The sequence below is a fragment of the Erithacus rubecula genome (assembly GCF_903797595.1).
Source record: "Erithacus rubecula genome assembly, contig: scaffold_421_arrow_ctg1, whole genome shotgun sequence".
In the NCBI taxonomy this organism is placed as follows: domain Eukaryota; kingdom Metazoa; phylum Chordata; class Aves; order Passeriformes; family Muscicapidae; genus Erithacus; species Erithacus rubecula.
The window spans coordinates 5,020-29,606 of NW_027635917.1; the positions used below are offsets into that span (position 1 = coordinate 5,020).

The 24,587-nt window shown below is 51.6% G+C and overlaps 2 protein-coding genes and 2 long non-coding RNA genes across 4 annotated transcripts; 3 read left to right on the plus strand and 1 right to left on the minus strand.

Moving 5' to 3' along the window:
• The first annotated feature begins 990 nt into the window (after positions 1 to 990).
• Positions 991 to 3,364, plus strand: LOC306815216 (uncharacterized protein). Its single transcript, XM_079331824.1, has 7 exons — positions 991 to 1,171; positions 1,460 to 1,524; positions 1,670 to 1,786; positions 1,974 to 2,122; positions 2,431 to 2,578; positions 2,823 to 3,010; positions 3,098 to 3,364. Exons 1-7 carry the CDS (start codon positions 1,057 to 1,059, stop codon positions 3,237 to 3,239), a joined length of 924 nt encoding a protein of 307 aa, XP_079187950.1. The 5' UTR covers positions 991 to 1,056; the 3' UTR covers positions 3,240 to 3,364.
• A 143-nt stretch (positions 3,365 to 3,507) lies between these two features.
• LOC306815218 lies at positions 3,508 to 4,221 on the plus strand. The gene is made up of 3 exons (XR_013777357.1): positions 3,508 to 3,627; positions 3,799 to 3,939; positions 4,132 to 4,221. It is a non-coding gene; the product is annotated as an uncharacterized lncRNA (long non-coding RNA).
• Positions 4,222 to 4,439: 218 nt separating this feature from the next.
• On the plus strand, positions 4,440 to 6,126 carry LOC306815219 (maestro heat-like repeat family member 5; the record flags this gene model as incomplete). The annotated part of the gene is made up of 5 exons (XM_079331825.1): positions 4,440 to 4,610; positions 4,770 to 4,871; positions 5,237 to 5,339; positions 5,613 to 5,669; positions 5,960 to 6,126. Exons 1-5 carry the CDS (start codon positions 4,449 to 4,451, stop codon positions 6,124 to 6,126), a joined length of 591 nt encoding a protein of 196 aa, XP_079187951.1. The 5' UTR covers positions 4,440 to 4,448.
• Positions 6,127 to 18,449: 12,323 nt separating this feature from the next.
• On the minus strand, positions 18,450 to 19,805 carry LOC306815214. Its single transcript, XR_013777354.1, has 3 exons — positions 19,452 to 19,805; positions 19,005 to 19,108; positions 18,450 to 18,635 (listed from the first exon to the last, which is right to left on the minus strand). It is a non-coding gene; the product is annotated as an uncharacterized lncRNA (long non-coding RNA).
• Between the last annotated feature and the right edge of the window lie 4,782 nt (positions 19,806 to 24,587).

A 24,587-nucleotide genomic window follows, 5' to 3' on the forward strand; every position in this document is an offset into this window, starting at 1 on the left:
ATCAGAGATTGGGCTGATGTTTTTGTTAGAACACAAGAAAACATGACAGTGTCTCTGTACAATCTAGTTGTACTGGGAAACTCAGCTGCTGATTGTGTTCTGGTGCTCCTGCCAATCCCTCCCAAAATTATTTCAGAAATTATTTCAGGACTAACAGCTTCTGCCTTCTGACAGACACCAAGTGTTGCCAGGATTTGCTCCAGCGCTCCTGCCAACAGCCCCTGTAGCAAGCAGCACAGTCCCCAGTGTGTGTGGGCTTTGGCTCCCTCTGGCACAGAAGCCCCCCGGGGTACAGGTCTCTGGGGCAGGAGCCGGGCACCAGCGCTGCCAGGGCTCGGGGGGTGGCAGATCTGCTTGGGCAGGGACTCAGCCACACCTGCTGCTTTCAGTGTTCACAGGTCCCAGGGGTCAGAGCAGCATTCCTGCCCTTGCCCACACGTTCCTGGTCTGTGTCACAGCCACGGGTTTAGGATGGCCACCAGCCGAGTTGTGTCCCAAGGAGGCCAAGCCAGCTTGTGTGCAAGGCCCCGTGCCCTTCCTGCTGCAGCTGCGTCGGCAGCCCTGGGGCTCCTTCTGCTGCCCTGAGCCCACAGAGCAGGGCAGCGTTTGCCCATGGTTTGAGCCATTCCCAACATTGCTGTCGGGCTGCTTAAGCATTTGGGGTGAGGGATTCCTTGCAACCTGGGCCACTTTGGGTGGGCCGGGGGCAGCTCCAGGGCCAGTGGCAGTACATGCAAGGGCCGTTAGTGACACCGTGCAGCACGGTCACCATGGCATGGAACACGACAGGGTGTCAACGGACCCTTGGTGACATGTGGTGATATAGGAGCTGTTGGAGACACGGCCACACCACAGTGCTCAGAGCACGCGACAGGACAGGACGGGACAGAGCGGTGCCGTGAGGAGCCCCCACACAGCGCACTCGTTCCTGCCTGACCCGGAGCTTCCCTGAGTGTTACTCCTGCAGCTGACTTTGCAGCCAGACTGCGGGAGTGTTTGCCTCATAACTTTCCTGAGGAATCTCTCTAGCAGGTGCTCGTGAGGCCAGACTCCAGCATGGCAGCATTTCTCAAGATCTTCAGACTGTTCTGCAGAATAAAAAGGAGAGGAGCTAGAGTTCACCCAGCTCAACAGCCTGAAGAGCCAGAGCAGTCTCAGCCAAAGCAGGATGGTGAGTGGCAGAGCTGGGCCACAGGGCTGATGGCTCCTGCCAGCATGGTGATATCCCATCCCATCCCATCCCGTCCCATCCTGTCCCGTCCCGTCCCATTCCATCCCATCCCCTGAAGACATGCCCAGGGACAGGAGGGAAGAGGGGCCTTGCAGACGCCCTGCAGCACCCTCGCTCCATCCCCTGGGGCATCCCGGGGCTGTCCCTGCCTGGGGAGTGCAGGGCTGGGCTCTGTTCTCTGGCCTGTCCCGCAGCCCCTCAGCTCTGGCTGCGCTCGCTCTTTGCCAGGAGCAGCCATGGAACAGACACAGGAGCAGGAATCCACCGGTGGCCTCTTTCCCAGAACAGCACAGGTACCTGCAGCCATTCCCACCTGGGCTGGGCCTGCTGTCACTGCTCAGCCCTGCACAGTGTTTGGAGCACTCCATGGAACATCCCTTTCTTCCTGCCCTTTTGTTCTCCTGCTGCACTTGCAAATTCATCAAATGCATTTGGTAGGAAGAGACCAGCACCACGGGCGCTGGCTCCATGGAGAACTGTGACAGCTCCACCACCAACTCCAATGCTGCCCTGCTGAATATGCTTGGAGAAGAGGGTTTGCCAAGTCCAAAGCAAGTAAGCAGCCTGAGGCAAGGGTTTGATCCTTCCAGGACTTGTTAGGCCTCCCAAGCCACTGGGGCCTGCTTGTCCCTGTCAGCCTTTGAGGCCATCACAGTGTGGTGGGAAGGGAAACACTTCTCTGGGGAAGCTGGGGACGTTACTACCTCTGGCAGCTTTCCAAGTCTCCCCGTGCCTTCTTCAGGTGCCTGCCATGGTGAAATACATCCACCAGTGGCTCATGGCCAATGAGTCTGATGAGCACAGGCTGGACAGGAAACTGCTGGATCTCACCGAGGCGCAACCCACTGATGTGGTGATGACTCTCCTGAGTGTGGCCCCATCGTGTGACAGGTATGGGAGGGCTCAGGGCTCACCAGCCCATCACCCTGTACAGCCTGTTCCAGGTATCTGACCAACAGAGAGTTGCAGGGCCCACTGGCTGCTCCCTTTCCCTGCCCCGGCATGTCAGCCCCCGAGCCTGCTGCCATGCTCCCTCCCTGCCCCTCAGGAGCCTGTCCCCACAGGACTGGACTGTCTGGGTGCTGCCAGCAAGGGACAATGGGCAGAGGCAGAGCTGGCATCCAGCTCAGGCCCCTGCTGCTGCCCAGTCCCAGCTGCTCTGTCTGAGACCGCCCTGAGACAGAGCTCTGACCCTGCAGAGCTGCTGAGACCATGTGGAAGACCATCTTGTGCTCGAGCAGGACTGCGGAGTCGGTGCAGCTGAGACTCCTGGATGTGATGGGGAGCTGGCCAGAGCACAGCACGTGCACCTCCGATGGGGACACAACGAGAGTCTTTGCCCTGGCTGTGAGTTTCTGGAACTGGCCTTTGCTCACCCAAAGGCTGCCTCTCCAGCAGCTCTCCATCCTCCTTCCCCCACTGCATCTGCCAGCCTCAGGTGCTGGGCTGAATCCTGCCCTAGGGGCAGCTTCAGGGGCACCAGGCCCGGCGCTCCCCCTGAATCTCCCCTGGCCTCTCCCTGCCACGCTCAGGCCCTGACTCACGGACACCACGGCACTGAGCACCACCTCGGGCTGTTTGTCCTTTGCAGGCGACTGTGGTGACGTGGAAGATCCTCCAGGTGCCCTGCATCCCAGAGACAGTGATGAAGTTTTTGCCCCGCATATTTGTCCACCTGCTCTTCCAAGTGCTCTTCAGCACTCTGGACACACCCATGGAGGTCGATAAATTGTGGAAGGAATGCCAGCAGCAACATGGCCTTGCTGCCAGCCCCAACAGGTTCTCTGTCCCAGTTCTTCTGTCCCTGTCATGTCCCCAGGGAGGGAGCCAGTGCTCCCAAGGTGACCTGAGCTTTGTTCTACACAGGTTTGCAGTGCAGACCCTGAAGTCCCTGCTCTGCCAAATGCAGGGTGAGCGTGTGGTGATGGCAGTGGGGCGCAAGTGTGGCTGGGACACGCTGCTGTGTGTTGACACCCACCACTATGCCGTGGCTCTGCTGGCCAGGTGAGACTCCCTGCTCTCCACTGCCCCTGGCATTTTTGCTCTGTTCCTTGGGTGCCCCACACAGTGCCAATGGTCGTGGGCCAGAGCGCCTTGTCACTGAGGGACTGCCAAGCAGACTGGAAAAGGCTGGGAGAGGACAGTGCCCACAGGGAGCTACCCCCCAAAATGGCCCAGGCCCCCTTGCAGGATGGTGGGGAATGACCAGACCTCTGGGAATCAGTCCTGGGAGAGGTTTGTGGCCCTGGCTCACAGTCTTGGTTACTTTTCCTCCTGCCAGGGAGATGTCCTGTGTCTCCCCACGTCTGTGTTGCCGGATCTTTCGCTACCTTCTCCAGCTTCTCAGCACACAGGAGCCACGCTGGGATCTGCCTGCCCTGGCCTTCATTGTGGAGGTGAGCCTGATGGCCAGCGCTGCCTCGCTCAGCTGCCTCCCGGCTCTCTGGCCTCTCGTAGCCACAGCTGCCTGAGACGGTGCCCGTGCTTTGGGCTGCTGGCTGGGCCCAGCCCTGTGGGGTTCTGGGCTCCTGCTGGCCAGGTCCCTGTCACTGCCCTGTGCCTTTCAGGTCCTCAAGTACCAGGACTTGAGTGGAAGCAGTGGTAAACGCGTCCTGCAAATCTTGTCACGGCACCTGCAGAGCGAGTGCAGGGAGAAGCGTTACCTGGCACTCAGGGCCCTTCTCAAGCTCACTGATGATCCCTTGCTGGTGAGAAGGGGCAGTGCCTCAAGCTGCGCTGGTGAAAGCAGCCCCTTGTGTTGACTGGGCTTCGTGTGCTGGGGCAGCTGCTCCCAGCTCTCCTGCCTCCCGCTTCAGCTGCCCGAGTGCTTCGGGACTGGCCTTTGGCCTCCGAGGCCTGACGCAGCAGGGTGGGGCTTCACAGACTTGTGTTCCACACAGGCAAGAAGGATGTGCAGCCTGGCTGAAAGCCTTGTGCAGCTCCTGGAGGAAGCAGATGGAGAAATAGTTAGGATGGCAGCGATGGTACTGAGCTTTACAGTATTTGAAAACAACATCCTGGTAGCCAGCCCCATCGCCCTGCATCTGGCTGAGGCGCTGCTGACACTCTTTGAACATGTAAGGCTCTGTGCCCCCAGCCAGGCACGGCCTCTGGGAGCAGCCCAAACACTTTGTGCCCTGTGGATTTGCAGGCCAGTGCATAGCTGAGCCCTGCAGCCAATCCAGCTGCTGATGCTGAGGTCTTTTTTCTTCCTTTCATGCAGGATACTAGCCAGGTGCAGCAGGTCTCCATACTGCTCTTCCATGCATTGATTACCATTCTGCTGGAAAAGGAAGAAAAGGCCCTAAAAACACAAGTGCAGCAGAGCCTGCTCCCACTCTTCATCCACTGCCATGATAAGAATCGCTGTGTGGCACAGGTTAGGACTCGTGGGCTGCCCGTGTCCCCCTGGGAGGGGGCTCGGCTGCCTCCTGCCCTGGCACCACCAGGGCTGCAGCCTCCTCCAGGCCTGGGCACAGGGAAGCGACTCCTGTGCCCTGAACTGCGGTGCCATCTCCGCATCTCTGCTGCTCTCCAGGCATCTTGGGAAACTCTGCATTGTGCAGCCAAGTTCCTGGAGAGAAAACATCTTAAAAAACTGGTGAGGAAGAAGAAGCTGTGGAAGTTCGCCGAGTGCCTGGTAAGGAGGGCCTGGAAGCGCCAGGCTCAGGCTGGAGAAGCCCCCTGAGCGCGGCGCTCACTGTGTGCGCTTGGCAGCTGTGGCCCTGCCCAGCGCTGCACGCAGGGGCCGCACGGGCTCTTCTCCAGGCTCCTGCGGCCCCGAGCCGGGTGCCCACGGAGCCCCGGCCCAGCGGGGCTGCGGGGAGTGGTGGCACCGCGGCTCCCCGGGCAGCAGCCGGCCCTGAGCCCCTGCAGAGCCCGGCCCAGCGGCTGCTGGCCGCGCCTCAGGGCTGTGTGGGCAGGGGAGGCCGGGGCTGGGCACGGGCAGCGCGGGGCAAAGGGGCAGAGCCCGCCCTGAGCCTTCCCTCCCGCCACTCTCCGCAGCTGGCAGAGGACAGGAGCCGAGTGGTGGAGCACGTGCGCCAGGCCCTGCCGTACCTGCAGAGCCCACAGGAGCCCCTGCGAGAGGCGGCCATCAGGTTCCTGGGTGAGCCCGGTTCCCTCCCCTCGTCGCCGCAGCTCGGCCCCAGCCCCGGCTGCTGCCCCGGCAGCTTCTGCCATCTGGGCCCGATGCCGTGGAGCCCCGGCTGCCCTCGGGGCTGCTGCCGCCCTCTCTCAGCCGTGCCTTGGGCGGCAGCAAGCGGCAAGGGCCCGGGCTGAGCCCTGCCAGGCCAGGAGGGCGAGTGGCCACAGGGCTGGCAGTGCTGCTGGCAGGGAGCTGTGCCGCTGGGCAGAGCCGTGACCAGGTCTGTGTTCCCAGGGATGGCCGGGCGGTGCCTGAGGGAGCAGCAGGAAGAGCTCCAGCTCATCTGTGAGGGTGAGTGAGGGCAGCGGGCTGGCAGTGGGGGCTGGCAGGAGGAGCTGCAGGCCCTGCCCCGGCTGCGGAGGGCTCTGCTCCCTGCGCGGACGGGGGGCGGTGTGGGCAGAGCACACAGAGATTTCAGGGCCGCGTGGGGGATTTGTGGCCAGCAGCTTTGGGCTGATCCTGGCGGTACCTTCTCCCTTTTGGCCATGGCTAGAGTGGGCTGGAATATCCCTGGCACAGGAGTCTCCTCGGGTCCCTGCAGATTCAGGATCTGACAGTAGCTCTGTTCCTCTCTTTCCCAGCCCTCGAAGATATGGCAGATGACACCAGCCCTGCCATTAGAAAACTTGCAGCTGAAACAGCGTCCATCCTCCAGGCGATGCAAGACCGATTCCGCGAGGCGTGCCAGGGACGGTCTCGTCTGTGCGGCAGCGCCTGGCTGTGCTATGGGAGCTCTGCCGAGAGATGATCTTGTGGGCTCTGCCTGCTGGAACCACCAGAACCAGCAAGGCAGTGGTCATTTTTTCTTTCTTGAAGTATTTTCTCCTTTTTGTGTTACTTATTGTAGAAATATAGGATGTGTTGCAACAGACAGACTCCCAGTAGCTTTCTTTTGCTGCCCAGGGTCTGCAGGGCATTGGGGAAGAGCGGGAGAAGGCTGCTTGTGCTCAGCAAGCTGCCTAGGTTTGCAGTGTACACGGAAAATGGCCAGAAGCCCCTTGGCCTTTGCTGGTTGTGCTGAAGCCTTTGTGCTGGCCACAGAGCGGGTGGGCAGGGGCCGGAGCTGCGGGGATCCCTGTGAGACGGTGCCTGGAGATGGCCACGACCCCCGTCCCAGCCAGGAGCCGCCAGCACTGTCCTCCTGCCCAGCTGTTCCTGGATGGATTGCTGAGGGCTCCGTGGTGCCTCTTGCTCGGGCTCCTCTGGAGCTCCTGTGGGGCTGCAGCGCTGCTGCTGGGCAGGTTGGTTGGGTTGGGGGAAGGCCTGAGGGTACGGGGTGCAGGGAGGCCGTGAAGGGATGAGGGGCTGTGGACACCCTGATGGGACAAGGCAGTGGAAGAAACGAGGGGGATGTGTGAGGGAGTGGGTGCCAGGAGGCTGCAAGGGGCCAGGAGGCACCTGAGGGGCTGGGGTGGTGGGAAGCCCTGAGGACTTGGGTGTCAGAGGCCATAAGCAGCCCCTGGGCAGTTGCGTTGTTCCTGACACCTGCCTGCTCTGGTGCTTCCCCAAAGTCTGCCCCAGGCTTGCAGCAGAAGCCTCAGCAGGAGGGTGGGGACACTGCTGAGGTGTCCCTTGCACTGGCTGCCTGGGGACAAGGAGGGCAAGGCTCCCATGCTGGGGGACAGGACAAGGTTCCCTCCTTGTCGATGCCCAAGGCACGTCACTGTGGTTTGTTCAGATACATTGCCTGCCTTTAGGCAATCATTTCTGATACCTTCAGGAACCTTACACTGGCCCCTTCTAGTATTACAAAAGATACTTACTTTACTAAATTTCCCAGTACAAATAGTTGAATATTCTGAGTACCTCAGCCCATAAAAGAACATAGTTGTGCTCTCAGGATTCCATGCGTATGTGGGCCACCAACACGTGCTCATGGAATTGGGCACAATATGCACTCATAGGATGATTATGTTCCCAGCTACTCCTGCAACTTGATTGGTTAATATTCCTGATGGCCTGGAATATCCCAAGAATGAAATTCAATTCTCAAAAGCACATCCTCCATGAGATCTGTTCCATGTACTAAGCGGATGACCAGTACCATTTATTATTGGAGTTGCACAAGAGCTGGCTGCTGGAAAAAAGATTTCTTGGGTGGGATTCCTGATGGGCTTGGTTACTATATCTCTACATGATGATGGTGTTCTCACCTATGTGTCACAGAAGAAGGGGAATATTTTGCACTAGGTTGTAGTCTCTGTCCATTTTAATTTGCATAATGCAAAAATCCTGATAGGAATCGCACGAAAATGAATGCACACACTGCTTGTTAGAAACATCACAGGTGCACATGGTCACCGTAGTAATCTCCTTTACAAGAGGTTTGTGAGTTTCAAATTTACAAGCCATAGAGATTTTACATTGAGGCTGGATAACAAAGACAGGCTTGGAGTTAGGTTTTCCTCAATCTTCAACTGCTCGTCATTTATCCTTATAATCCTCAGAATGCTTTATCTGCTTTCCTTGAGCTGTCCATAGTATTTTTTCTTTCCAAACTGCTTCATGGGCATGTATTACTCTGAAGGCATACTTGGAATCTGTTCATCAATTGCTGTTTTTTCCTCAGAGGGCACAGGTTAAACTGATTATCTCTGAGCTGACTCACAGAGGTAGAGCTTCTATCCCCTATTGCTCCGTGCTAATCGTATATCCTGATTTTCCTTGATCTTACAAAGCCACTCCCATCTGTGCTCCTGGAATTGGGGTTTCTTTAAGATCTGGGTGGCTGGAATAAAGTGGACTTCCTGGTTTTGATAGTTATGTTACAAAGGTTCCTCGTCTGTCTGGTGAGTAGCCAGGAATGGCTGTTGGATGAACTAGAGAAGAGATTACTTTTGTAATTCCATGTTGCTGCACCAAAACTGCAAGATATATAAGAAATCCTGAGGGTGAAAGCCAATGCCCTTCAGCTCAAGGATTGCTGCCACTGAATGTGAGATAAACACAGTTATTTGTGTATCTAGAGTGAATTTCCAGGCTTCTTGGGCCTTTGAAACAAGAGCAGCAACTGCTCGCAGACAGTCGGGCATCCCCTACTTACCTCACCCAGTTGTTTTGAAAAGTGTGCTGCTGCTATCTTGTATGGCCAATTGTTTGAGCCAGTGCTGCCAATGCCATTCCTCACCTCTCAAAAGAGAAAAGCTAAAACAGTTCCCAGACATCTGGCAGGACCAGAGCAGGTGCTCTTTTCAATTCCTCCTTCAGCTTTTGAAAGGCTTTCTTACCTTTGGATGTTCATTCCAGGTCTCTGGGATTGTTTTCGGACAGCTGGTACAGTGGCTTAACCAGCAGCCCACAGTTAACACCTCAGTTAATACAGCCTCCAGCCCTTCCCAGAAAGGTTCTCAATTCTTTGGCATTAGTAGGGAGTGGGGTTCAGTGTATGGTTCCTTTGCGTTCCTGTCTTAGTCCCAGCTGCCCTTGGAATATTTTGTATCCTGGATAAGCGACTTCTTGTTGGATTATTTGAGCTTGATTTCTGGATACAACCACTTAGTCCCAAGTCATTTCATAGGCTTACTGTGCATTCCAAACAGTCTTTTTTCTTCCAGTGACTATAAGTAGATCATCTACCTATTGTAATACAATTCCTTTTGTGGACACAAACACAATTCCAATCTTGTGGAAAATTGGGCTCACCCAATTTTCAAGGTCCTTAGCAAACAGTTTTCCAAATGTGGCTGGACTATTCTAGAATCCTTGTGCTTATACAGTCCACGTAAGTTGAGTTCTACTTCCAGTCTCTGCGTTTCCCCAGTCAAAGGCAAACAGGTTTTGGCTGCCAGGGTCCAAGGGTGTACCCAAGAAAGCATCCTCGAGATCTGACATGGTAAACCATTCATATTCATTTTTAATTTGGCTAGCAAGGCATATGGATTTGCAAGCATTTGGTGGGGATCTCCAGCTCTTTTGTTCAGAGCCTGTAGGGATTGAACCAGACTGTAGTTCAAGCCATCAGGCTTTTGTACAGGTACAATGGGTGCGTTATATTCAGATTTACAGATTCCAGTAACAACCCAAATGTTACAAAATTGTCTGATAGGTTTAACACTTTTCATGTTTTTCAACTGAAGTGGATATTGTGTAATTCCTACTGGTCATGTTCTGTGGGACTCCAGGGTGTTCCCCTGGTTTCCCTGAATGCCTGGAGACCCCCCTGGCAAGGATGTCAGAGACCCTGGCATGGTGCCCAGAGGTCTTGGGAGCTGGACTTAAGTCCCTGGAGAAATTTGCCAGCATTGCAGGAAGAATTACAAGCCACAAAAAAAAGGTAGAGTATAAATTAGACTGTTAGAAAAAGTGGATTTCTAGGAATGTTTATATTAGGGAGTTTGTGGCTAACATGGGGGATTTTGGGCGTGGGACTTCTTTTCCTCCTTCTTCTTTATGCCATCCATGTTGAGTGCCACCCTGGCATTCATTGATTGGTTTGAGACAGAGTTGGACAATGTAATAAAATTGCCATGTATTGGAAAGTAATTGTAAATATTAGGTAGGTAATTTGTAATAAATAAGATAAGACAGGCGCTCTGGCAGGCAGAGTGTGCCCTGGATCGAAGTGCTGAACAGACTGCTGTTAGCTAGAGAAAGAATTCCTTAGATAAGAAACAATAAACAGCCTTGAAAACCTCAGAGAACAGCCTCCTGCAGTTTCTTCAGCGCTGGGGCTGGGAAGAACATGGACTTTAAAAACCACCAACATGTCCTGCTGTGGGGATCTCAGGTATAAAGAGAGCCCAGCAGACAGTGACACTGTTGCAGGTTTAAGTTTAATGATTTCAGGTTCTGCTGCTCTGGCCTTGCCAGGGTTCCAGTCCACCCAGACTTTCGGACTAAGAACTTCTGGTGCCTCTTCTGTTTTGGACAAATCTGTAATGAGAGACAGAATTGGAACATTGTAATTCTTTTTCATTGACTTTGATCTGAACTCCACCAGGGGTAAGCTTTATTTCAACCTATGATTTCTTCAACAAATCCCTTCCTATGAGGGATTTTGGGTCATAGGCATATATAGGAACTCATATAGTCCTACTTTTTTGCCCAGTTTATAAGATTGTGGTTTTAAAATAGATATCTTCTGCTGTTGACTTGTGGCTCCAAGAATATTCACAACTTTTCCAGGACCAGTTTCTCCCAACTTTACATTTAATACAGAATGTGTTGCATCCATATTCCCCAAACATTTCATTTTCCTCATCTTTTCCCCCAGTTCTCTTTAGACGAGAGGATTTTCTGGGGGGATGTCCTCCAGCTGGCCCTTGCATTGACTCAGTTCTGCAGCCACCTTGGGTTTGAGCTGTGGGCAGTCTCTCCTCCAATGCCCTTTTTCCTTACAACAGGCACACTGAGTGGTGCAGAGTTTAGGGACAAGTCTGCCCAACCCAGTCATTTCTTTGTCGTGAGCAGGGATTACTCTGGTTGCTTATGCTCTAGCTGATTATGATTTCTATGAACTCAGCATGCTACTTCTTGAGCTTTTTCTAGACTTGGTTTTCGCTTTTGAATTTTTAGTTTCTGCTTAATATCATTAGAGGATTGGTCCAGGAAAAGGGAAATGAGTTAGTTTTTGCCACAATCATCTGATGGGTCTAGAGCCGTGTATTTACACATGGCTTCCCGTAATTAGTTCCAAAATTCAGTCGGTATTTCCAGAGGCCCTTGTTTCACTTCCTAAGGCACACCAAATTACAGCCTTGGGGATACCATTTTCTGAAACTAACCCATTCCCAATACCTCAGCAGGAGTTGATAGTGACCAGAATTACTACAGTCCCAGGGAGGTTTTGTGAGAGGCCGTGCTTCTTCTGCATTTTCTCCTGCCCACAGCCTGGCTCTTCCATAATCCCGTGCAGTTTTTAATACCAGCTCTTCCCCTGGGTCTGTTAAAGCATCTAGATTTACATCTGGCATCTCTATCCTCCCAGTCTGGGTCCAGGCCATAACAAACACCCTGAATCTTTTGGCTACTCCTGATGAATCATCCCAGTATTGACTAGCCACCGAATTCCAGGTTTCTAAATCAGCTGATGAGAGGAGTACCTTGATTTTTATGAGACTCACTGAGGTCCTGTTGCCTCCCATAACCGTATCTGAATGACCATCGCCCAAAGAGATGGTGATCTTGCTCCCAGCCCTTGCAAACGAGTCCAGGGGGGGACACTGAATGGTGACAATACCACGACTTCCTTTCTGCCTTTGGTTCTATACTGCAAGTTCTTCCACTTTCAAGTTCTGGAGAGGAAAGGAGGCTCAAAGGCAATTTTCTCAGCAGTATTTACCAGGGATTTTAAATGCCTTCCATGTCCTCCCTCTTCCCATGACTCAAAAGGAGCAACCAAAATCCTCCATTCCTTCCTCATTTTCTTTTTCTTTTAAATGTCTTTGTCCTATGGAAGATGCAGAAAAACACCTAAGTCCTCCCTTTCCTTCTGTTCTGCAATCTTTTTCCAAAGCAAACACAAGGAAACCCTTGGGCCAAATTAAAACCACGCTTCTGCTGCAATTCAGGATGATCCTTTGGATAAAAAATGCATATTCAGGCATACATCCTCATCTCAATTTCCTTCTTTTCCCAAAAATAGCAGTAACTGCAACTCATGGTTCAGTTCATTGGCTTCTTCTCCTTCTCTTCTGATTTATAAAGGGTTCCCTATTAATCACAATATTTAATCAGGGTTTTCTTAGTCTCCTTGCCCCTGATGCCCTTCTTACCTTGTTCCATTGTTTCAATATGCACCCAGGGGGCTCGGATCTATTGGCTTGCTGGCTGACATGCACATCCTCTATTTATCTCCTCTTACACTCTGATGATTTTTGATGATACTTACTTTTTGATGATACTTACTTTCCACTCTGGATGCTATACATTCTTGATTTCTCTCTCCTGCTTGCTCCTGTTATTTTTACACCACAATCGGTACACACAGCCATCTTTGGGCTGCCCTGCACCAATATTCTCTCCTGCAACTACAGCAATGTATATAAACAAAAGAACTACAATCTCTATATCCCCTACACAACAACCAAGGTATGGGAGGCTTACAAGGAAGATAGGGCATCAGTCACTGTGCTTTCCCTGCCACTCCTGTCATTGGAAAGTGGAAATACAGGTACAGCTACTGCACTTGCCTTGTATCAGATGACAAGTCTCATTGGTGTCAGTCACTCTGTTCTTTCTCACCACAGGCTTCATCCTTCACCAGCCAAGCCCCTCATGGCAACAATGGGAATGCGATTCCACACGTTCTCGCTCTTTCATACAACACAAGGGGGTACTTAGGGGCTTTCCCAAAATCTAGAAAATTGTCTGAGCACTTAAGGTTGTCCTAGAACCCAAAAGATACCATCCTATTGCTGGACAAAATTCCCAGCTAGGCTGCCTGTGACTTATGTCATGTCCTCCAGAACTTGCTCCTAAGTTCTCTAGATGTTTAATCAATTTCAATTTCCAATCTGCAAGATCATAGAATGCCCTTTCTGTCTGAGACTGTGTCTCAACTTCTTGCATTCCTTGTGATGAACCTTGGAACACGCGCTCAATTTTCTGACTCTTTCTACTCCAACTTACAGCATTCCATAACCAAAGGAAAAAGTGGGGCAGGGTTGAGCACATTCCCATCCTTTAACATAGGCAAGGGAAGGCCTTGGATCAGATCCTCCTGAGTGCCATCCCACGGCACCTGCAGGGAACCAGGAGTTCTGCTGCAGGCTGGGAAAGCTCGCAGAGAGATGGGGACACCTGGGGGTCCTGGCAGGCTGTTGAGGGCTTCTGTGCAACTGTTTAGGGGGGTTGGTGTTGGTGGGAGTCTTGGGGAAGGAGTTGTCTGGAAGGTGAGGGGTCTTGGCTGGAATTGGAGTCAGCTTGAAGGCAGCATCTGTGGTTTCAGCAGGGAGCTGTGCCCCTGGGGCCGTGACAGGCTCTGTGTTCCCAGGGATGGCCGGGCAGAGCCTGAGGGGGCAGCAGGAAGAGCTCCAGCTCATCAGTGAGGGTGAGTGAGGGCAGCGGGCTGGCAGTGGGGGCTGCAGGAGGAGCTGCAGGCCCTGCCCCGGCTGCGGAGGGCTCTGCTCCCTGTGCGGACGGGGGGCGGCGTGGGCAGAGCACACAGAGATTCCAGGGCCGCGTGGGGGATTCGTGGCCAGCAGCTTTGGGCTGATCCCATTAGTCCCTTCTCCCTCTTGACCACGGCTAGAGCGTGCAGAGATGACTCTGACACGGGGTTCTCCTCAGGTCCCCATAGATCCAGGGTGTGTCTGTGGCTCTGTTCCACCCTCTTCCAGCCCCTCAAGCCCAGAGGCAAGACACCAGCCCATCATGCTCTCACCTGGAAAATTAACCCCAGTATCCCCACAGAGGTAAAGAACTGGAGTCATCTTCAGGATCCAGTGAACCAGTGTCCCAAGAACACACCTGGTGACACTGAAGACACCAGGAGACACCACCTCTCTGTGCTGCTGGAGCTCCAGGCAGAGCTGATGATTGGCACAGTTCTTGTGGCTTCAGCCATCTCCCTGCCTGTAGACAGCTGTCTACCTCCAGCATTTAGACTATGCACGTCCCTTTTTTCCCCCTCCAGCTCATCCCTTTGCTTTGCCTTCCATCAAGAAACAGTTTGGCTTATTCACTTTGCCTGCATCTCTGTGGAGTTCAAGCGATGCAAATCCAGAGCCCTGGGACTCACAGGCCCCTCCTGCCGTTCTCTCCTGTGCCCTGTTTTGAGCAGAGACGCAGAGGAACGAGGGCAGATCAGGCTGAAAAGGTCTCTGTGCTGAAACTCCAGTTCCACAACACTCTGGAGTTGAAGGTCTTGCTGAGCACCCCGAAGCCCCTGGCTTTATGAAGAGACAACCTGAGTGTGCTCTGAATGCAGCTGGGAGGGATTCCATGGCAAGCATCCACAGAGGGCAAAGGAGCTCGGAATGCTGGAAGGTTTTAACAATAGCTTTCTGAAAGCACAGCAATGCTCCGTCCCTGTACAGGGTCAGGCAGAGGGCAGAGGCAGAGAGCCTCAGGGCTTAACAGAGAGCTTTGGGTGTTCCAGAGAGCAAATGAAGCAGCAGCACAGTGCCCGAGACTCGGACGCGTGACCGTGCCAGTGTCCGGAGCGCTGCCAGGCAGTGCCGGATCCTGGGTGCGGTTCTGGTCCCACAGGTGAGGAATGGCAGCCCCTGCCTCAGACCCAGGCAGAAAGCCAAGCAAGTGGGACCAGAGGGAGAGCAGCCTTCCAGTCTCTCCTGGGCATGGCTGCAAAACAGTCCCTGCTTCTTCTTCCTTTGCCTGCAGAGCCAGCCAGAAAGAACAGAACATGAGGCTAGCAAAAAATGTAGATGAGAAGTTGTTTGTTTATGAGCATTTATTCAGCTGATACTTCATACCTGTACATACATACATTGTTTTCCAATATCAGTGTATTTAACCAGGGGTTTACAAAGTGATGTGAACTAGCTATCAGGTCATTGCTTTCAAAGATTTGCTCTCTTCCTTTCATCTTTCTGTTTCTGAGAACCATGGGGAATTGTAAATGATAAAGTAGTTCCATGGTATCAATGAGTCCAGTGGATTACTGACCTCAAAATCAAAATCAAAAGTATACATATGCCTTGTTTACTAGCAAAAAAGAGAATACAAGAGAAATCTCAATTTGGATTACTGGACATGAATCAGATGTAAGGGAAATCTTGCACAGAATGAAATAAAATTAGGATTAAATTTAAAACAGCTCTGCAATTCTCACCCTTAATTGTTTTAACAAAGTGTCTTTATACTATAGGTACTTTAGAAAATCATTTGAAATAAAGTTCTATGGAACCATGCTGTCGTAAAACAACTACCCTTTAAGTTTACCCTTTCTTCACAGAGAAGAATGCATATTCTATAAATCTGCTAAAGGACAGAATGCATGGTTTAAGATGCTGAGCTCTTCCTTTGGAGACACAGAGGGTACTTAATGCAGAGATAGTCTAAGAATTGAAAAACCAGTATTAGCAGTGGGGCAGCAAGTTCTGAAGTCTTAGGATTGGTATCATTTATAATCAGGCCTGCTCTCCGCAGTGGGTTTGAGCTCCAGAAGCCAAGCAGAGGCTGCAGGACAGGGAGCTGAGCTGTAACTGCAGTTGCAGGAGGGGTCCCGTTGGCAGTGCAGGAGCAGCTCCCTTGTCCATCAGCAATGTGCCCGCTCCTCCCGCCTGCTGCCAGTCCTTCCCTTGCAGTGCCAGCAGGAGCTGCTCCCTGCCCCTGGCCAGCTCCTTTGCCTCAGTCCCTTCCAGTGCTGGCACTACAAGCTCCCTCTTGCCTTGAGCCAAATGCCTGCCTGCACCTTGGGCTGGCTTTGCCAGGTCTCTTTTCCCAAGTGTTTGACTCCCAGACTTAGCCCCAGCCCATTGCTTATTTCCATCACCAGGTAGTTTCACACAATGAACCGTTTCAGTTTTTCCTCAGCGGTGGATCATTGAGATTGTGGTGTTTTCTTGCACCCAAAGTCCTGTTAAGACCAAGAACGAGCTGTTTCTGCACCTTAGTTTCTTACTATTCCATCACCATTTTATTCCACACTGAATGCCTAAAGAAAATCTATCCTTTTCCTTACAAAGCTTAGGCTGCAGCTTAGTGCAAATATGTGTGTGTCCTGGTTTGAAAAGACCGCTGTGCTAGGGAAAAGCAGAGCCTTCCTTCAAACTGGAGCTAATAAACCCCTCGCTCTAAATTAGTATAATTTTGAAATTAAAGGGCTCTGAGGGAAAGATATGGGGATAGGAATAAGAGTTCTTTCCTAGTCCATCTAACAAGACACACAAAACAAAAACAAGTATGAAATCAAGAATAAACAGAGCAGTAAGCCAGTTCCAGCCCTTCTTGGCCGCAGGCTCCCTTCCCTGTGCTGCAGTTACCGGTGCTGGGCAGGGGCAGATCCCGCACAGCTGCAGGAGTGCTGGGGGTGAGAGCAGGGCTGTCCCAGATGGGAAAGGGATGGAGCAGAGACTTTTGCTCACTGTGTCGCTCGTGGTGCTCAGCAGGGTGCTTGGAGACAGCAGGCTGAAGCGAGAAGGCAGCAGTGCTGGGTCCAAGAACAGCAAAGGTGGCTCCCGGCGTTGGGATGGCGGGGTCAGGCAGCAGCAGCGCAGCAGCAGCAGCAGCATCCTGTGACTGCAAGAGCGAGACAGGGAGCAAATGCCTTCCCCCTTCTTTACCTGCTTCTGACCGTGCGGTGTTTCCCCATTTCCCCCCATGCCTTCTAAAGAAATCTGAAGAAAAAATGAAATGGAGTCACACCCTCCCCAGTCACTAGCCATCAGTGCTGCTGGGCATGTCAAGGGGAAAAAATTCCACAGAGAGATTAGGAAAACAAACCAACCCCCAACAGTGTGAAAAGAGAATAAATGTCATCATCCCCTTATATTTTTTTCCCTCCCCTCCCCAGGCAGGGTGCTGCCTGAGGGGCTTCTAGACATGGACCACAACTCACAGACAAATAACCTCAGTCAGCTTCTATTAGCCACAGATTGACAGACCTGTGAGGAATTGGCTGCCACAGCCTGTCACAAATTCACCAAAGATTAAGGATGAGTGAAGAAATAGGGACGAACATTGAAGTGGTCGCTCATCATGGAAATGAGAAGTGCCCCATAGCCAAAGTCAGTTTCAAATGGAAATTGATCACAGATTGTTACAACTGCCCTGCTTATATATGATGACCAAATTCATTACCAAGATGCCTACAGAATGGCACAACTCTGCTGACTCTATAAAGATAGAAATATCCATTTCAGTTCCCACAATCAAGCCTGTTCCAGGTCACCGAGTACTGCCCACATCTATTTCTATATATGTGTATATATGGATGTTTGTATATAAAGAACCAAACATCAATGGAATGATCAGAAAATCCACAGAGCTGGAGTTCTACGCTCCCTGGAGTCCCGGAGTTTTCTCAGCTGGCTTTGCCTGGCAGTTCTCAGGGAACGTGTGGCTCTGCTGCCATCCCAAATCTGCGCTTTCCTTGCCCAGCCTGAGTGCACGTGGGGCACGGGCTGGGCATGGCTGGAGATTTCCATGGCCAAAATCCCCCAGCATCATCACCTTTACACCTGCCCATTGCTTTGGATAGCACAAAGCACTCAACACCCAGCTCAGCTGGCAAATGTCATTTCTTGCAGATTGCTACAGCCCCACTGCTGGTGGACAAACACACGAGAATCGATTTCAATTGAAAAATGTCATTTATTACCAATTGCTGCACCCGAGTTGACAATACAGAACTAGACAAATCTCAGTTAACGTTAAAAAAAGAATTTATTACATGAGTACAACAATGCTATGCAAAAACATACAAATATCAACTTCAGTTAACAAAAACTTAATTTATTGCCAAACTCTACAACTCACTATTACACAAAGATCAATTAGGTATTTAACAACTTAATTTATTGCACACAAGCCTACAGCCCATCGAAACACACAAAAATATGCATTCCCTCTCTAAATAGCCCTACACTAAGAATCCAACAGATAAGTTATACAACTATACTACTTCATACATGTTTAAATAGAATTTAATACGTATAAATAAATACATATATAACTATAACAATCTGTAGGTTGTTTATTTTGTGTGATCAATATTTATTGTTTACATATCACATATTACATACTATATGTAAGTAGATATATAAACCAAACCAATCAATATATAAATACCACTCTAGAAATCTAAATATCATTGCAACTGCATCAAAGCAAATATACAGCTAGACATCTCCACACATCTGTAAATGCAGTTATACACAGAACTAGATCCATACACATGTAAAAATATAAAAATAGAACACATATACCTATAGAAATACCAATATACCCATTTAAAAGAGTCATATATCTATAACTGTATCAGTGTAAATAGATACCTACACAACCAAAAACCCAGGAAATGGAACTAAATTCAGATATAACATACAAGCATACTTAAGATACATATATACACATACATACATGCATGCGATTACACATATATATGTATATATACAAATATATACACATCACATCCATAAATAAAAAAGACATATGGAAAATTCCTATACAAAAAGCAACCTACACATGTAAATATCCATCTAATTATCCCTTTCTATGTGCCAGTCCATATATCTTTAAAGAGAACTCTAAGCAGAAAATGGGATTCCAGCAGCGCCATCTTCAAAGCCTCTCCCTCTGGCTCTTGGTCCTGTGCAGAGCAGTTCTCCTGGACAGGGAGAGCAGACGGGACATCTGGGAAGCAAAGGGAAGACTGAGTCAGGAGCAGGGCCTTTCCCTTGGCAGCAGCTGCACTTCCATCAGGGAAGAGAAAATCTCAGCGCCTCCCCAGGAGGGCTGGAAAGGAACAGCAGGCCGAGGGGCCAGGGTGTGGCGAGCGCAGCGCGGCGGGACTGTCCCGCAGCCCCGGCACAGCCGGCACAGCTCCCGGGCCCTGCCGGCACAGCTGCCTTGCCCCAGGACAGCCCCTGTGCCGGCCGGGGCAGCTGCGCCGAGCAGCCCCAGCACGGGCAGGGCCGCTCCTGTCCCTGTGCCGGGCACTGCCCACGGCCACAGCCCACGGCACCCTCACCCCACCCTGCCTCAGCGGCCCTAGGGCCTCACCCAGGCTCTGTGCCAGCAGCAGCTCCTGCTCCTGCTCGCGGCCTTCAGCTTCTCCCTGCTGGCTCCTGTCCGTCCTCCTGCTGTCTTCAGGGTTTTCAGTGCAGCTGAGGCCAAATCAGAGGCTCAGGAATTGGTTCCAAGGCCTGGCAGAGCTGCAGTCCCGGACCCCTCTGTGCTCCCTGCTGGTCCCTCCATCCCCTCAGCCCCGCCATGCTCTCGGCAAACCCCGAGTCCCCTTCAGTTTCTCCAGACCCCGCACTCCTCTCACCCCCTCAGTCCCTTCTCACCCATCCCCTCCCCTTAGATCCGTCACCCCCTCAGCCTGTGCCACTTCCCTGTCCCCTCAGTGCCACCATCGCCCTCAGCTGCCCCACACCCTCAGCCCCAGCAGCACCTCAAGGTCACCGTCCCTTCAGTGCCAGCGCCTCCTCAGCCCCTCAGTCTCACCATCCCTCAGCAGCTCCTCAGGGGACTCTGCCTGGGGCCACCGGCAGCTGCCACCGCTCCAGGGACACCCGGGGCTGGAACTGCTGCTCCGCCCGGCCCGGCCCCAGCTCGGACCCAGCACAGCAACAGGGGACAGAGGACACAGGGGACAAACAAGAGATTAAGAAGGCATCTGTGGAGGGAAAGAGGTAGAGAAGGACTGTATTTGAATATATATCAATTTCTGTAATGAAACTCCCAAATATAAATAAAACTATGCCTATTTATAAACTTAACTATATATATGTAAATGTAACTATACATCTCTATAAATGCATCTAGGCACATCTATAATTTCACATATAAAAATATAATTATGTATTGAATAATAATTATGTAATTAATAATTATCTGCGAAGCAAAGGGAACACTGAGTAATTCTTGGCCCTTGTGCACATTTCCCTTGGGCACCAACTGTCCTTCTGTCAGGGAATGTTCAAGATGGTCTGAAAGGCAGACTCTCACTTGGAATTTGAAGTCTGCTCTTCAGAGAACAGGGACCCCTCTAAATGTTCAAAACAGTGTAAAGGATTGAAGTCTCTTGACATACTCTCAGTGGTTGCAGTGCAAATGGCACTCATTGGAGCTTGAAACACAGACTGTCCCAGCTCCCAAAGAGAAGCCCAGCCTTGCTCTTTCTCTGTGCTGACAGACACACCTTAGGTCTCACTAACCTGGGGTCATTCAGTGGTTTAGAATTCTGCCCTGACTTTCTGCTTTTTTTTCCTCTTCAATTCTACACCAGTTGCTCAGTCTGACCTCCCCTGTAACCCTGCAGAAAACTTATCCAAGGAAATCAGCAGAAAAATTGGGACACCAGACTTGGTGACACAGCTCCCACAAGGTCAGTTTTATTCCTTGCTCTCTTGCCATAGCACAGGACTCAGTGTCAGAGCCTCTGGAGAGGGGTGAAGAGCAGGGCTTGGTGGGAGTTTTGTCAGTGTAGGATCTGAACTAAAGGCAGCAGGAAGCACCAAGTCTGCAGACAAGAACTCAACTCTTCTGATCTCCCTTCCTGCCAGAGGCAGGCTCAGAGCAGCTGTCTCACACCTCTCTAAACCAGTGGGGGCTCTCTCCTTACCAGGCTCCTCACGCTCTGGGGAACTGTTCCCACAGCTCTTGGTGCCACATGAAGCTTCTGCTGCTGCTGCTGCTGCCCTGTTCAGCTCATCCTCTCCTGAACACTCAGGGGCAACATTAACATTCCCCTTGAAAGAAAAACAGAAAGAAAGAAATCCAAAGATGACTCACTACTTTCTTGGAATCATATCAGAGATACAGGAACTCTCCTTCTCCACTCCCAGAGGATGTGGAGCACAGGGGGGAACACTGCCCACACAGTTCACATGACAAACATTTGAAACTCAGGATTTGGGTGGTCAAGATGAAACTGAAGGTTGTACAAAATGTTCCTTGAAGCAAAATGCAGAAAATCAGAAGACACCAAGTGAGAGGACGTGCCCTCACATTCTCACCCAGGCTCATCCCAGGAGCTGCAAGAAATCAGCCAGCAGAAAGCCAGGGGCCCTCCTTGTTGACAACACGGATGTCAGCAAGGGCAGAGCTCGCTCCCAGCACTGCCCAGGGCTCTGTGCTGCAAATCCCATGAAAAGAACACATCTCATTTCTGTCTGGGAATCTCACCACCCCCACCCAACAGCTCACACAATCCATCACCAGGTGGTGCTTTTTGGAACTCTCTGCTGCTGCCCCATGTATATGACCCAGGAAAACATTTAGGCTCCTAGGATATTTCCAGGATCATATCTTCCAGTGCCAAAACTCTGTAAATCTGGAGGGTAAAAAAAAAAAAACAATCCAACCCATCTCTTCTGCAATAGCCCATCTATCAGAACCCAAAAGATTCTAAAGATGGTTCAGAGCCTGCAATGTTTTCTTTTAATAAAATGCTTTTGAAAACTGCTGTGTGTGTGCTGTGTGTGAGTTTACAGAAGACAAAAGAAATTCCACTTCAGAATAAAAAATAAGCCTGACCTCCCTCAATCATAAATGTACTGCAGCCAGTGGGGTCAGCACACCAACAGAAAGAGAGGCATTCTTTGGCCTACATTTATAATAACTGATAAAAGGCCTTCTCAACACTTCAGGCAAGTCTGGCAAGAGCTAGACAATCAGGATTCCTCATCCAAAGATTGAATCTGTCAATTAAAAGGACAGAAAGCTGCAGCTCCAGCCCATCCCCAAATACGGCTCTGGGAGCGCCCACACGCAGGGCACGGCTCACACAGCAGCAGCAGCTGCAGCCCAGCCCTCGCTTTGCCTTGGCCTTCCAGCACAAAAGAGGCACAGCCCACATCTGCTCCTGGAACTGAGGCACCTCTCACATGCCCCTCCCTGCACGGGACACTTGGCCTTCAGTGGCATTCTCCAAACACTCTTCTTTCCCATCAAACCAAGCCTGTTACAACCTACAAAGCATCACCATAAATGCTCCTGCATGAGGCATTCTTCCCAGGAAAAGGTGGAACCAAACGCAGCCAACACAGGCTCGCTCCATTCAGTCTCACTAAGGAGGGGAGACTGTTTCATCCCTATCCTTTTAGAGGTCTTACTTTACCAAGAATAATTAGATAATTCTGTAACAATGAAAGAAATTAACTTGAAGAAACCTTTGCTTCTCAGCCACATAACACAGCTCAAAAGCTCTCAGTCCAGCCTCTTTTATTCCCATCCAATGGGGTTACCTGAGCAGAAGGAGAATTTTGAGGCAGGGATCTCCTGATCTCCCGAATCACTTTTTCTATTTCAAGGGCTAGCTGTGATTCCTCTTCCGCAGCAGCAGCATTCCATGCCGAGCTGGAGGCCGTCGATGCTGCACAACCAGCACTACCAGGTGGAACACTGGGGGCTGAAGTGCCCGGTGTGGCTGCAGGAATCCAAACACATTGGTCAGGCTCCACAAGGTTGCTTTGAGACACAGAGCTCTATTGCTGCCTTGGATCAACTATCCCAGGAAGCGCACAGGAAATCCAGGAACAGAATCTTTTGGCCTTCCAGGTTCCCTCTTCCTAGTAGACTTGAGAATTTCTGCCTCACAGTGACATAGCATTGTGGAAAAATACTTCAAGCGGTCACTTTTCATGACATTTTGGAAAAGCAAAGCCAGAACTCTTTTCCCACCTGGCGAATTGGAGCCTGGGAGCTGCTGCTCCCTGTGGAGCTGCTGCAAGCTGCAGGGCTGGATGCTGCGCACCTCCCGGTCGGCCGGAGGCAGCTGCTCCCCGCAGAGCTCCTGCGAGCGGCTGGGGGCCCCTTCCCGCCCCAGCGGCAGCGGCCGCGCCCTGGGCAGCTGCTGGGAGCCGCGGGCCGGGCGCCTGCGCCCCTCCCGCCCCGCCGCCGGCCGCTGCCTGTTGGCCGCGCTCCGGCGCTGCAGGCGCAGCAGCAGCTCGGGGCGCTCGCGGCGAAAGCAGGGATGGTGTAGTGCAGCCAGGCCCCGGCATCGCCCGGCACGGCTGAGCCGAGCCAGCCCGGCACCTTGCGGGAGCCGTAGCGGTACAGCTGGCGCAGGAAGCTGCGGAACTGCGTGGCCCTGAAGGTGCGCGGGGCCGGAGCCTGGGAGCGGTCGATGAGCAGCCCCTGGGCCCGGCTGTCCCAGCGCACGGAGCGGACGCGGGCTCTGTTCGCCAGGCGCCACAGCTTGGCGGGGACGAGCGCGGCAGAGCCGAGGCTGGCCGGGCAGCGCGGGGCCAGCTGCAAACCCTTCCTTGCTTCCTCTGCCTGCAGCCATCCTTCTGCCTCGGCTTTGCGGCGTGACCCCAAAGCATCAAGGCAAGCGCAGGAACTTTCCGAAAGGGCTCCAAGCTGAGTAATCCCGTAGGAAACTCTTCTTCTCTGTCCAGTGAAAGCAAAATCACTCCGTGTTCGGCATAGCTGAAGGGAGGAAAAAGATGTTTGATTGGGTAGCTTCACTGTTTTGGTTAGGGATACAGAGTTCCCCACTTGCAAGCAGACAAGGTCAAATGGGAGAAGGCGAAATGTAAAGAGAGAGAATTCAAAACATTATTTTTGTTAGTTTTCCTGCCGACTGTCTGATTCAATGAACAATGTACCCTTTTCCTATGCAAACAGCAATGTAGCCATGCATGTTCATATCCATGCCCTGGTTTCCTTCTTTCAGCTTCCTTGGGGAGGAGGAACTCTGGCTGGTTATGGAGTACATGGATGGAGGCGATCTGAGCGATGCCAGCAGCAAGACCTTCCTGTCTGAAGATGTGATGGCAGCTGTCAGTTGAAAGGTCAGGGATGCCACAGGTGCTTCCAAGGGCCTGGGCAGGATTATCTGGGAGACTGGGCACAGACCTGGAGAGATTTATGTAGCAAGCTTTGTTTCTGTGTTGCTGGTATGCTATGGGAAATAAAAGCATCTCATGTGAGTTATCTGCCAGTGTCCCAGAATTCACTCTATTCCTGCACTCTTAGTTCCTGCTGTTGTCTTCTTACCCTGTCTTTTGTATTTTGTTTGTATTTCTCCACCCTGCCTCTTTAAATGCTTCCCTTGAGCCTCTCTGCACTGCATTCTTTGCCTGTAAAAGCAAAGGTGCTGGTGGCAGGATTTGAAAGAAACAGCAGAATAAAGAGAGAGGCTCTTTTCTCTGGTCCTCAGCTGAAGAAGATTATAGTTCACCCAAAATGCTGTTTGTTTCTGAGCACATCCACTGCACCAGCAGTCATTCTGCCTGGTTTGGGGACAGTCTACAACAGCAGAAGCTGTTACTCTTTCAGAAGCTGACTTGCCTTTCCCTAGAAAGATCCTGCTCTGCTGGTGTTGGAGCAGCCAGCTCTTCCTGTCAGTGGCTCTGTGTTCTGCCATTACTCCTCATTTCCTTGGAAAAGGAATCATTTAGAGTTGTTTCCTTTCCTGTGAGATGAACTCACATCACTATTTTTTGCCCTCCTGTTCCTGTTTTCCTTCCCAGTTCCTGCAAGGACTGGATTTTCTTCACGTAAACCACGTGATCCATCGGAATGTGAAGAGCTGCAACATCCTTCTCAGAACCGATGGCTCTGTCAAGCTGGGTCAGTACATTCTTGGTCAGGGCAGTGTTCCAGGCATGTGGGGTGTGGGGTTGCTTTGAG

What these genes read in the sequence shown, in the direction of transcription:
- LOC306815216 (XM_079331824.1), top strand. Translation starts at nt 1,057, where the DNA reads ATGGCAGCATTTCTCAAGATCTTCAGACTGTTCTGCAGAATAAAAAGG. An exon ending in TCTTTCCCAGAACAGCACAG is followed by an intron (nt 1,525 to 1,669) that starts GTACCTGCAGCC and finishes TGCATTTGGTAG; the next exon opens with GAAGAGACCAGCACCACGGG. An exon ending in GTGGCCCCATCGTGTGACAG is followed by an intron (nt 2,123 to 2,430) that starts GTATGGGAGGGC and finishes CTGACCCTGCAG; the next exon opens with AGCTGCTGAGACCATGTGGA.